Raw genomic sequence first — 13814 nt, 5'->3', positions numbered from 1 at the left:
ATGTGATTTCCAGATGTGCTGGAAATGTGGTTGACAAGATCCGTGTCTAACTTGCTGCATAGCATTACATCAGATATGGCTCTGGCAAGACGTAAACTCCACCACTGCAGTTGTCTATTTTGTGTGCCGCTAGGAAGGCTGCAGCTGCAAAGGCTCATTGTTATTTATCTGACATACTCGCTCTCAAATCTAAGCACCAAGTAAGAGGTAGATAAAGGTAGGCCACACTGGATCTCCATTGTGATGTGCTGATCTGTGAATATGTATGTACAAATTCACAACATGAGAATATACCAATAAGAATATTATGTCAATATATAACTCTCCACTAGATGGCAGTATCGTACTGTGGTAGTTGGGCGCTTACAGAAACCAGTAGTAGTGAATGACAACAGCTTGCCAGAATCACCACAGCAGGAGGAGAGCAGGGTTTACACCATCTTTACAGGGACCTGCTCTACATTTAATCAAAGCTCAAAGCTTCCAGATGATGGAAGATGTGTTTGTGAGTGTCTTCAATAAACTGCCAACAACATCGCAGTATTTTCCGTTTCTGAAACAGAGAAAAATAAGGTAGCCGCCCATTGTGTTTGAGGCATGTCTGCTATGTGACAGGAGTGACAGCTCCCTGCTCAGGCAGAGACACACGACCTACTGAGAACTGTGCTAATGGTGGCTGTGGGGTTAGAACCCTTTGGTGCTGTAGGCACGCAGGGCCAAGCTTTATGGCTGCGCTTGTCACTACTCTCCATCTGTTTCACCAGCCAGAGTTTCTTCCGGGCCCCAGCCAACAGACATCTATCCTGCCCTTCTGGTAGCCCCGGGCCACTGGCTTCCCTCCAGCCTCCCAACACTCTGTCTCTCTCCCAAGCCTTGGCATGAGCCTCCATGGGAAAGCAAACAATCGTTTGTTAGCCTGACATGAAGAATGAGAGAGGAAGCAAGGGATAAGCCAAGAGAAGGTGAGTGTCAAGTGTAGAGGGAAACAGTGAAAAGAAAAGACTAAGAGCAGTGAAGCTGAAGGTGATGAAGGCTAGTTTGGTCTGCAGTTAAAAGACTTGCTTTAAGCGTGGTGGAGCTTTAACCCGTGGCCACCTAGCTCTTTTGATGCAGGCATCTTGTTCTATCAGTGTTTGCTGCGTCTGCACTGACAACTTCATCAAACAATCTCATTATGCCATCGTTGTGCATAAAAACGTTTTCAATTACACACTGAGGGGATTAGAAACGAGGAGACTTTCATTATCACCTTCTCATGGTAATCCTTCCAAGCTCCCTGGTGAAGATTAGATCTCAGTGTTAAAATAGGACAATCGATAATAACGGCAAATTATGATATCACACCGAGAAGCACAGATCTTTTAAGGCTGAGTATATTGTTCTCTTACCTATTTTGATTTAAATGACATTCAATTAGAGTTTATTCTATTTTAATCATTTCTCTTGATTATGAGTAACTGTAGAAATACTGCAGTCCTCACACCACTAATAGCTTAGATCTTAACATGTTAAGGAAAAATGTGAAGTGAGGTCAATGAGAACCCTTGAAAAGCACGTAAATGTACATTAACTGACATCAAACCCCAAGATGTACAGTGTGACTTGAAATGACAATGAGGTTTTCTTCCTTTTCTCTCGCTTTAGAAATGTGATAGACGGTAGGCTCCTAAGCATGAGGAGCTTTATAATTCAGAGTTTTTTGAGACCCAAAAGAATGAGTGGATTATTACCGGCAACCCATTAAAGGGGCTTAATGAGCACCAAGACTCAATTAAAGCTGGAATTACCCTCTCATCAAAGAGCAGCTCAACTGTGGACGAGGACAGGGAAGTATGACCCAGACACACACACACACACACACACACACACACACACACACACACACACACACACACACACACACACACACACACACGCGCACGCACGCACACGTTCTATTGACATACATTACCAATCAGCACAGAGTAAATGAATGCTCTGCTTAGTGTCATTAAATAATACTCGGAACAAGCCACAGGCAGACTCACATGAAATCTCCACAACAAACACGCAGACAGGGCAAACATCTTACAACCACATGGGTCTCAATGTCTGTGTCTGGCAAGCGCACACACGCGCGCGTGCGCACACACACACGCATGCACGCACACGCACATACACCAAGGCCTCATCAGAGTAGGCAGTTGATAAGGGCTTTAGCAGCTTGGCTCTACTCAGTCTATTTAATAAGGAGGATTCACATGCTGCCTCTGCGCTGGCTAAACAATGGAGAAAAGACGCCTTTCACAGATGAGCCACAATACCCACGAATCTCCTTACCCTAGCAGATATTTTTAATCTTTCCTTTTTTTTTTTTTTTTCTTTTGGTGAAAAGTAGGTCTGAGTAGCGCTTGTTGATTAAGACTGTCTGTAGGAACCTCCAGGTGATTTGCAACAATCTCCTACCTGTTGAACAAGTTGTTTCTGGACACCATGCGCAGGAAGCCTGTTGGATCAGTGACAGAGTTAAGCTTGTTGTTGAGCTCCTCAAATTGTTGGTCCAACAAATCTCCAGCCTCACTCTCCGTCTCACTGCTCGAACACCCGCTGAAAGAGAGAGAGAGCGACAGAGAGATGGAGTTAGAGAAATGCACAGCCACTGAAATGTTGGCAAGAAAAAGGCACTTCAGCAAAGTAGACAATACACAGACTTAGATTGTTTCTCTGCGGATAAATCAACTACACACACTCCTCATCTGCCTAAAATACACGCTGTTCAACCCACACACACTTGGCCTAATTTCCCAGGCTTGGTCCAACACCCTGATGGTAAGCAGAGTTAAATCCTTTCATTATAATGCCGGTGATGCTGATCCAGTCAGTGGGGAGTCAACCACTCCCACCCCACAATCACTACCTCGCCACCACTCTCCCCCATCCCTCTCCTCAAGCCTGAACCTCTCTTCTGATGTACCCATATCATGCAACTCTTATGTCAGCTTCTTGCTCTCACGGTAGCTGAGTGTGAACTTGCACCATGGGATCTCTCATCACCTCATGCTCCCACTACCACCACCGCACTGCTGTTTTTTTGTTTTTGTTTTTTGTTTTAAAATCTTTGCAGTACGCGTCTCATTTGAGATTCATTCTCCTGGGGCTTATATTCTGACAGATCTGTGTGGACTGAAGAAATGTTGTAAATAGTACATAAAATCCACATATTAATACATAAGATTTCAACCGTCACATACGCTGCATCCTCCCCTCTCTATATCATTCTTTCAGTCACGCGAATATACTCTCCCCATTCTTCTCCATCCCATTCATTTTCTCTCTCTCCACACATTACAGAGTGCCCCCTCCCTTTCTCTGCTCTCTGGAGAATGAATGGGCTGGTAAGTGGTGCCATATTGTGCCCATCCAGGCGCAATGGTGTGTGTGCAACTTCCTATTGGAGTAGTAAATGAGCTGGTAATGGGGCAGGAGGGCCAGGCTGCTAGGGTGGAAGGGGCTGGCACTGGGCAGACCAGCTGGGCACTATGGATCAAACACCAACTAGAGAAACAAGGCTAACGTCAAACTCAGTGTAGGCTCGTGGGTGTCGAAGGGTGATTTTCACTGTCAATATATTTTGCCACATTTTCCATCTCCTCCTACGGAGCCCCTCTGGCTACGTTCCCTGTTGTCTGTTAAGTCTTTATTCATCAGTCTCTGCCTCTTTGATTTTACAACCTCATCCTCACCTTCTTCCCATTGTTCCTTATACTCTCAGTAAACCCATTCTCTCTTCCTTTACTTGTCACGTTCACTGTTTGTTAGGTGGGTTCAACTGTCTGGCTATCCAAAGAGCCATTATTCCGTCTCATTTATTCCCACTGGGGAGAGAGTGGAGTACTTTAGGCAGGTAGTGGAGGGCTGTCATCACAGGGTGCAATGGGGCAGAATAATACTCTTTCACACACAGACTGAATGATAAAATAACCCTTCTTCAGCTAACTCCGGGGTTAAGTTTTGGTTTGAGTGTTAATCTTTGTTCTGTGTTTACATTCTACATTCTACATTTGAAGATAAAATGCTGTTTGTTGTTTTTACAATACCCTCTGATGACTGGTTAACAAGGGCTTTCCAAAGAGTACTTGTTAAACAGTGTGGTCTGTAGTGCCGCTCCTTCACTTTTCTGTCAATAAACTTTATGTGGGTGCTTTTTTTTTTTTTTCTTGGCAGCTATCACCGCTCAGTAAACCAGAATTACCGCCTCGTGGTTGCATTCCTCCGCCAGCCAGTCAAGTTGCAAGAAACATAGTCACAATCTCCCCTTCTGTTGCCAGGTTACAGCGCTGAATAATGGCCAAGAAAGCGTTTTTGCAGAATATCATGATGTCAAGGTGAAGGTGACCTTTGGGATATGAAATCTTAATTTATCCTCTTACACATTTGTGTGAAATTTTGTCATAATTAGCATGACCTTTTGCGCTATGGCCAAAAAACAGAGACCTTGATCTTTGACCTTTGATCACCAAATTCTAATCAGTTCATCCTCTAATCGAGGTGAATGTCTGTAAGAAATTTGAAAAAATTCGCTCATATCATGTTCACAAGAATGGGACAGAAGGACAAGTATCAAAATGGAAAATCACTATGTTGCAGATCACAACTAAACATCAAGGGATGTGTGGGGATTCTTCTGCATTTATTTAGTTAAAGCAAGTTTGGTCATAAAATGAGAAAGAATAATCACAACTGCTGGACCATAATAGAGGCAATGAAGCCCTCTGTAAAGAATAAAAAGCTTTGCAACTGAGCTATCATTAATTCTTAATTCATCTAAACTTCTCAAAACCAGATGTCAGCGACTCAAGCATGGAGTAATAAGAAAAGAAAATGGGCTTTGTAAGGACTGACCACCCCAAATGTCTCCATCATACCATATTGCTACATGTGTCACTTCAGTAATGGTTAACGATTCATATTACATGAGCGGCATGGGGGGGGGGGGGTAGTTAAAAATCAGCTGTGACATCACTGCGTGGAAATCCTGTGTATGCTGTAACATAATCCATGAAGTCACTTGTTTGATAAAGAAAAACAAGTGCTTTTGCACATGTTCTAGCAATTACTGTTAAATAGGTATGTTATGATTTGGATAATGAACACATGAAACAAACAAAGACTTTTCATTTAATTGTGACAGCTGTAAACATCTCACCGGCTGTAATAAGACTCAACTCCGAGGGCCTCCCGGGCGCTGGCAATGTGCTGCTCCAACGACGAGCCGCTGATCACTCCGCTGCCGCCTGCCTCCTGGAAGTCTGACACTCCTTCTGATACGCCCTCGCCCAGGTACACCTCATGAAACTTCAGGATACCTTTGGAGAGAGGGGGAGAAGGGAAACACGGCCAAGCATGACTGGCTGTTTTCAGGTGTTTATGAAATGAAAGTTTAATAACAAAAAATAAATAAATGAAACCATTTTCCACGCTTCTTTTTCTCATACGTTTGTATCACTCTCTCATGACGGGAGAAATATTAGATCATTTCAGCTGAACGCTGTGAGTGAGGCCACATGCAGTAGTGCATCTGTGGAGCGAAATGAATAAAACAAATAATGTTCAATAAAAGATAAGAGTAGGCTGCCTGTGCCATCTGCTGCCCGCCATGAGAGCTCAGCTGAGTTTCCAGCAGAACATCGGGGGGGGGGGAGCACACTGGGGGATGCAGTACAAGCTGAGTGTGTGTGTGTGTGTGTGTGTATAAGTGTGAGTTTGTGGGTGTATCAGTGCTGTGTAAGCATAGATGTGCTCACATGGATGTTTTGTATTAAATGCATTGGAATAGAGAGTATATGTGATTCAGGTGTACTGTATATGTGTATGTGTGTGTGTGTGTGTGCGCGCATTCAGGTCTATAAAATATCACAGAATTTACACAACCGAAGTAATTAAGACTTTAGAAGCCCCTTTTTACTGAATGTAGGCGGTTTAGAGCAGCAGCCATGTTCGTGTGCCAGCTGGATGCCAGGGACTGCCAGGAAGTGACAGACAGACGATTAGTGAGCAAGTGGCTCCCTCTTAGCCTGGGGCAACATTCAACGCTTTGAAGATCTCCACTTGTCCCTGTAGTGTTCCTCCCCTCCGTATGACTAGTGCTTGGGGGGTCAAGTTCATCTGGTTGCCTGGGAGCTGGATTTGATCAAATGTTCAGGCCTGGTGGCATGGGACATGGGTCACGGTTCTCATTTCCTCTCTTTACAGCAGAGAGCAGAAGAGAGCCAAAGAACAACTTACACTATGGCAGCTGCAGGAGTCGTGTGACATGCGCTGTAGTTCACCTGCAGCTCTGCTTATCATTGAAACTAGAATTTCATGAGTCATATAAACAAACTGCTTCATAATCTCTTTGCCTTTGTTGGTGTTTCTCAGCGTGTCCACGAAAGAGACAAAAATGTAGAGGTACACCAAGCAGTGGCAAAGTACAGCAATACCAAAACAAGACAAAAAGAAAAATAAAGAATCCGAGAGAAACAGAGAAATTATGTTTTGACTTGGTGCAACAGCGACGTGATTTCCTGTTGGCATGTGTGAAGATGTTGCCTGTGTTGTTTGGCTGTGTCACTATCAATTAGCACGGTTCACTGGCAGATGCCTTCTGGGGTGAGAAGCGAGGCAGGGGGCAAATCCTAACAGTGGAGTGGCAGGTGGCACTGCCACTTGGTGTTAAAGCTGGCCTTCTTACCCCTGCAGCTCAAAACAAGCCACAGCCTCTAGGCCTTTTATCCGCTTTGATTCGAACAAGCAAATGTGTGTGTATTTGTGTGTATGTGCTTTCACCTTCATCACTTTTACAGCTTTGTTTTTGTTTGTTCTGTTTTTTGTCAATGTTTTGTTACATCACTACAATTATATAGCATCTGACTGTTAGCATCGCTCTATGCCTGACTTTGTGGTTGAATATCTTACTTGATTTGTGTATTACAAGTAGATACGTTGTGAGCACAGGGAATATATCAACTCAGAAGTCGTAAAAAAGAGTTTATGCATAAAATTGAAAATAGGCTGCAGCTTAAATGTGTTGTACAAAGGACTTTGAGAAACAGAAGTAGGTTAGAGAGTAAAATTTCCAGTCGCAGTGGCACCATATGGTCATTTGTTATAATTAATTTTTACCTGAGTAAGAGAAATTTGAAACCTATCCACCGAATTTGATTGTTCAAGCGCATATGGTCTCTGACAGTGAAGAGATGACAGCCAGACATGAAAGGTTTCATCACAAAAATGTACAGTCTGAGCAAAAAACCAAGCAGAGAGTCAAATCTTACCTGCTCCTGGAGCCAGCAGCCAGCTGTACAGGTAACCAGCAGCCATGGAGAAATACAGCACCAAGGCCCTCTGGCTGTTGACGGTGTCCAGGATGTGTTCCACCGTTACTGGGGTGTAGGGGTCTGAGTCCTGCTGGCCCGTCTGCCTCTCCACCAAGAGGTCAGCGAAGGCTCGTGTACGACCCCGCTCTGCCACTGCCAGGGCCTCATCGTGGTGGCCTGTGGTGTAGCAGGTCAATGCTGATTAATGCGTCAATTCTGATACCCCAATCTTTTAATTACACGAATGTCCAAAAGAAAAAACAAACTGGAATTTAGCTGCATGAAGGAGTGAGGATATGAGAAGTGCGTGTGAACATACCTAGGCTGACGAGGACCCTTTGGAGTGCCTGGTAGCAGGAGGTTTGCAGGTCAAACAGGGAAAGTTTATAGTCGGTGCTGTGCTGGGCTTCGTGGCGGATGGTCTCAAACAGTGCAGATGCCCGGTAGAGCTGATAATAAACAACAACAATCAGACATTTTCTGATACCCTTTGCTTGTTCATTAACATATACACTGGTATTCATTGTTATAGGTTTGATTCAAATTGAGCTAAATCATGCTACAAATGTTAGCAGTCATGACGCTTTAAGAAGGACACTGTGGTTAAAAATGTCCACAGATTACTATATGCACGTATCATTAGAATTATTTTGGCCACTAGATGGTAGCAGCCCACCTCACTGGTGGTCATTGATCAGACTTGCTGCCTTCCAATTATTGCTTCTCTCTCAACAGAGGAAAGTACTGTAATGTAGCCTGATGAATCACCATCAAACACAAGTAAACCACTATTCAGCTCTTATATGCCTGGATGTGGGAAAGGGCAATGAGAAGCTAAACCATTACCTGGGCATCTTGGACAGGCTGCGTCCAAGGAAACAAATGCTTTGTGAACTCGATAGCCCTCTCTGTCTTATTAGACCTTTCTATTCAGCACAAGACATTGGATTGAGAGAAGGAGAGAGACAATGGAGAGGTGGGGCGGCAGGCAGTGTTGCACATTGGCCAAGCGGAGCTGGCCAGGAGTGCTGATTCATGGGGGCCTTTATTGATTTCCTATTTCTGCGCCTATGGCAGCCCTGTAGGATGACTGGGACTGCTATAGAACCACTCTCCAGGAGTCCAGTGCCAGCAGAGATGGAAAAACGCTCTGCTTATACTGCTTGACCATAGTTCATACAAAACAAAGAACTGCAGTGGAGAAAAGGTTGCTGGTATGGATGAAATGGATTCTATCAGCACTGTGGGTTTGGTGAGAGAAAGAAAGAGAGAAAACGTGTGTGCGCCTCTTGTGAGCGCACACATATGCATACTGTGTAGCTCGCCTGACATATCCCAAGGTCATGCAGGAAAAGTGTGTCAGAGGGAGTGAAGAGGGAGAGTAGAGATCAGCAGAGAATCGGCGAGCTCTGCTGCATTAGTGCTAGTAGACGGAGCTGCTAGTCTCAGGCTGATTTTGCTGATAGGGCTGTGGGGCTGATTGCTGCACTGCTAGTTTAATCTGTTAGACTTGCAGACACCCCTTTAAGAGTGAAACTAATTTCTCACAGCGCCTTTCTTCTGGCCTGACCCCTCCTGGCACAGATGAAAGGGAAACAATCCCAAATGTGCTGCGTCCGCAGTGACTTGCTTGGAGGCGGTTCAGGTAAAAATCTGCTACATTCTCCAGCTGCTATGCATTCAGATAGCACTCTCATGTTTACCGTCACTGACACTAACATGGCTTTTATCTGACATGTTAAGTGAATGTCAATGTCACACTGAATCGGTAGCGTGAGCGGAGCTTGATACACACGTACCTCTAATGATTTTTGTAAAGTAAGCTCCCCGGGGAACTCTCATGACAGATGATATCAGAGGTTGAAAAAAAGCTTAATCTACGGTAGACCACTGATATTTAAGTCAACATGAATTTATTGATTAATGCTCTCCTTAGATATGAATGTGAACCCTGCTGAAAAAGCTGATTAGAATCAGGAGACATCAATCGGTGTGTCACGGTGAGCATCAATGTCACAGCTGGGGTGTTAAACTACAATTTGGTTTAAATACGGAGAGAATGAGGAACATGAGGTCAAGTACTCTCATGCCACACCTATGGATGCTTTATGAATCTCAACACAAGCCTATACAAATGAGGTTTGAAGTGGGTCGGGGCATTTGGCAAGGTCATGTGTAGCAACAGGCCAGCTCATGAATAACCATGTGATCCATACTCTGAGGACAACAGTGTCCTTTCCTACCTCCAACTCGCCCTGGGAGCTGCAAGCTCACAGGGGGGGCGAAAAAAAATCTAAACATTGCTGTGGTATAAGTGGGCAAAGCACTGGATCACAATGTTAACATGTACTTCTAAGGTCTTATGGTCAAGTGTTAAACTGGAAAGCAAACATGCAGTGGAAAATATGTTGCACTGGCCTTTTAGAATAATATTTTGGTTTAATTGAACACATTCCTCAATATGACTCATGAGCCTCAGCTCTAGTCACCACCTTGCTTCGGTCTTTCTTTCCCAACTCTTGTTACAGATAATTGCAAACAGACAACATTACTTTTTGAAGACTATGATGCAGGACCGAAAAAACAAAGCTATCTGGGTCACATAGATGTACCTAGTGTGAGCGTACCATAGCAGAAATGCTTTGGACTAGATTTTGGAAATGAAAGCAGCTGAATAACATCCCTACAGACACACGTGACAGCCACTGCTGTTGGCTGACTGTTCACAGGCTTGTATGTGGATACACAAGCTAAGGGAAAAAAAAAAAGAAATCAAATCTTGAGCTGCGGTGTGTGGACAGACTGTAAAGAGAGATGTTAAGGGGATATTCCATGCTTGCCAGGTGGGCAGTGGGCTGAAGAGGAGTGAATGTGTGTGTGATGCAGAGGCTCGGGACTCCTGAGACCATGCACACAGATACAAAAAAAAAAAAAAAATCTTTAGTCATCTGTCGCCTGTCTACTGAGATGACAGCATTCACAGGCTCAACAGACTCCCCAGCATATTGCCAACAGACGTGTTCAAGCTCTATAGCCACATCTCCTTTTTCCTGTTTCTCTCTCTCCTCTGGGTACTTTCTTTCACCATAAGGGCGTTACAAAAAACTTTAATTCCACACTCTGTGTCTTTGGACATCTACATCCCCTGCTCATTTGTAATCTTTGCCGACCAACAGATGTGTGCTTATTAGAGGTCAGTTTTAACTACATAAGGTTGGTTTGCTGGAAGGAATCAAGATGGAGGAGGAGAGGAGAGGAGAGGAGAGGAGAGGATAATTGAGTCAAGGTGAGTCCAGGCAAGAAGAGGAAGGAAGAGGAGATACTTTACCTGATGTTGGGCTTCCTCCAGATTCCCGCTGGCCCATAGAGAGAGCCCCAGACGATGGCGGATCTTCGCCTCGTCCTCACGCCGAGCCAGCTGCTCTGCAAGCCGCAGGCCTGTCAGGAGGGGAGGATATGAGAGCAGATGAGCGAGAGAGAGAGAGAGAGAGAGAGAGAGAGAGAGAGGGAGAGGGAGAGGGAGAGAAGAGTAAAAATTATTCAGAGCAGGCAGACTCTTAGGTATCTTTCAGAGTAACAGATGTAAGCATAGCGTGGTACTGATGTTCTGACAGCGAACAGGTTTGGATATTTGGCCTCAGTTGTAAGATACTGCTCACACTGGGACTAAAACACACACACACACACACTTCTGCCATAGAGGGAGGCTGTTAGAGGACTAATCGGACTGCATAGTAATCAATGCTAAGCATCGACTGGCTGAGCAAACACAAACAGAAGCTTAATGCTTGCATTAAAGGAGCCACGCAATATCATGAAGACGTCCACAAATATTTGCAAACACACTGATGAGCTAATAATAGACTGGATGCAAACTCACAGCGCATGTGGTGTTTTGTTTGAGAGACTTCCAGAGTTGTTTGGGAAGGCAGGGGATGTTTGTACGTGCATGTGTGTGTATCTAGGTGTGCACATTCAGAGTGAGTGTGCCTGTGTCAGATCACCTGGTGAGTGCGCGCTTTGTTTTTCACTTCCAATCCCTCAAGCAGTGAGGCGCATGTCACATCTTTGCATGTGTCCTCATCTGCCTGCCGAGTATTTGGTTCTGCCCAATTACTGAGATGAAAATGCCACTCCACCGAGGACAATGATTAAAAAAAAAAAAAAAACGACAGCTGCTGGGTCACATATCACCCACAAGGTGCTAAATGCACAGCAAGCATTCTGCAGTCTGCAATAGGCTGTTGCTCGTGCACAGTCTCACTTAGCCCGGGCTCTGTATTTCCAAGTCTATTCTCTCCACTCGCCTGTGTGGTGAAGGGGGTCTAAACATGCTTTTGGTCAAAGAGAGGGGAAAGTGGGCCAAGCCACCCTCGTCCGAGTTTGCTTTTCTCGGCATTCCTGGAAAACAGTCTGTGGCTGGACCAGATAAGCCAAGAACAGAGAGCGTGACCCGAAACAGCCAGCCTATTCCACAAGACCCAGCACACCACGCAACCGTAGACTTCATGGCTCCTCCATGGCCACGCTAGTCGGCAGCCTTTGAAGCCTGCAACAGTCTCCCCTCTCTCCTTATCTTTCCACACACCCTCCTTCTTTCTGCCTGCCTGCCCTCTTCCCCCATGCATCTACTGTGCTTCTCTCTCTCTCTGCCTCCCGTATTCATTTTCTCATCTCTGTGCCTGTGTCTCAGGCCCCCCTCTGCTCTCTCTACCTGTTTCATCTTGACTGTGGCACTACTTGCGGGGACTCGGCACTGCTTAGGGCTCATTAGGCGCTGGAGCAAGAGAGAGGAAACAGATCTAAATTATCCTTTTCATTCTCTGACAGTCTCACCCCTCACTCATCTCAACTCCAGCTCTGAGCCTTTCATCTGCACGCGCACGCATGAACGCGCGCGCGCGCTCACACACACACACAAACACACACAAAACATGTCTTTCTCCGAGCCGCTCTGTGATAGTTCTTTATGATCAAGCCTAAATGTCAACCAACTCTATGTTTTCTTTATTCTCCAGTTGATAGTGAAATAATACATGTGAATTATGACTCATACCGATCTCCGTCTTTCCTCTCTGCCTTCCTCTCTCTTTCCCTCCTTCCCTCCATAACTCTCTCATTCCCTCTGTTCTCCCGCTCTGTATCATTCAGTGTCTGTCACTGTCACCGTGCGTGCCTTTGGTGCGCCCCGCAGGCACAGTCACGTAGCGGCGCCTGACACGAGGATGTGGCCGTGGCTGGCTGCACCCTGAAGAGCAACTAGAGAACACTTTAAAGGCTGCTTGACAGCTGGGTGAGAGATTCTCTGCAGCCCCTGAGGCCCACGCACCTCTGCCTTCAGACACAAGCTTTACGTGCAGACACCACATACACATGCGCTGGAACAAGGGCACGAAATCTCATGCACCGTCGAACCACAAGTGTGTGGTACGGTGAAAAAAAAAAAAAAAAACCCTCTTACATGCACACACTTGAAATGGTGCCCTTTGATCATGACCATTGTGGAAAAGAATAGTGTGTCACATACAGTCAGTGTGTACCATAAACAATTTTTGAAGAAAAAAAAAAAAAAAAAGACAATCCTGGAGACATTTCCACGATACATATTCTCACTGCGGTGTTTCTTTCTTCTTTCTTTTCTATGATGACACCCAAACCTTCAGACCTGTGCTATATTGTGAAAACACTGAGGGTGATAGTAGCTGTGTTGCATATTACTGAACAAACACCCCAACCAATTTTAAATTCACCTCCATGGTGGTAAGATAGTTCTGACATTTGCGGAACTAAATACTGGTATTTGTGAAAGCTTGATTAATAATTTATGGAACAATGGAAAGCTAGACTAATTCATTTTCAAATGTTAATCACTAATATATACAAGTGTATACTTGAGGTTAAAGATTTTGTCTGTTCTGAGCCTAAGAAGCGGTGAAAATACAATAAACTTAACCACAGGGATCTAGCTGCATATATCAGTAGCTCACTATAACATCAGAGCAAGTACCACCACTGTAACAGCAACCAACATTCAACATTTATAGCAGAAAAACAGTAAGACTGAAAACTGTGAGGGGTCCGAATATGATGATGAAAGGTCCAGACATTTCACACTGATAAACTCAGCTTTATATGCCCCCTGAAACACTCTTCTGAAGCCTATCAACATGAATGTGTTTTAATTGATACCCTGAAATAGCTCTATTATTATGTTTAACAAACAAATAATTTATAACACTGTAAAAATCATGTATATATTTGGCCTCTTTTGTCTTACACATGATTAAGATGTCCTTTCTCACAGATTAAACAGATTCCTACACGCTTATGCTTATACCATGCAGGTTTGCTTGCATATAGGAGTTTATTATTACATAAAAGTTGGTTTAAAAGTTTCTCACATACAAAACATATATGATAATAAATATATATAAAAATAATCTATTATGCAAAATATACATTATGCAGTAAATTGTA

At 44.3% G+C, this 13814-nt stretch overlaps 1 protein-coding gene across 3 annotated transcripts in view; it reads right to left on the bottom strand.

Annotated features, from left to right (window-relative positions):
* Positions 1-13814, bottom strand: part of LOC130169490 (tetratricopeptide repeat protein 28-like) — a 166075-nt gene that overhangs the window by 7504 nt on the left and 144757 nt on the right. For all 3 annotated transcript variants that reach the window (XM_056376305.1, XM_056376306.1, XM_056376307.1), the window contains 5 exons: positions 10666-10775; positions 7657-7786; positions 7296-7514; positions 5186-5345; positions 2446-2586 (listed from right to left, as the gene is read on the bottom strand). In XM_056376305.1, the coding sequence (XP_056232280.1) occupies positions 2446-2586; positions 5186-5345; positions 7296-7514; positions 7657-7786; positions 10666-10775 (760 nt within the window). The remainder of the gene's footprint in view (positions 1-2445; positions 2587-5185; positions 5346-7295; positions 7515-7656; positions 7787-10665; positions 10776-13814) is intronic.

This window comes from Seriola aureovittata, chromosome 5 (genome assembly GCF_021018895.1).
Source record: "Seriola aureovittata isolate HTS-2021-v1 ecotype China chromosome 5, ASM2101889v1, whole genome shotgun sequence".
NCBI classification, from domain to species: domain Eukaryota; kingdom Metazoa; phylum Chordata; class Actinopteri; order Carangiformes; family Carangidae; genus Seriola; species Seriola aureovittata.
Note: the sequence above shows the minus strand (reverse complement) of the source record. Positions and strands in the feature narration are given on the sequence as shown.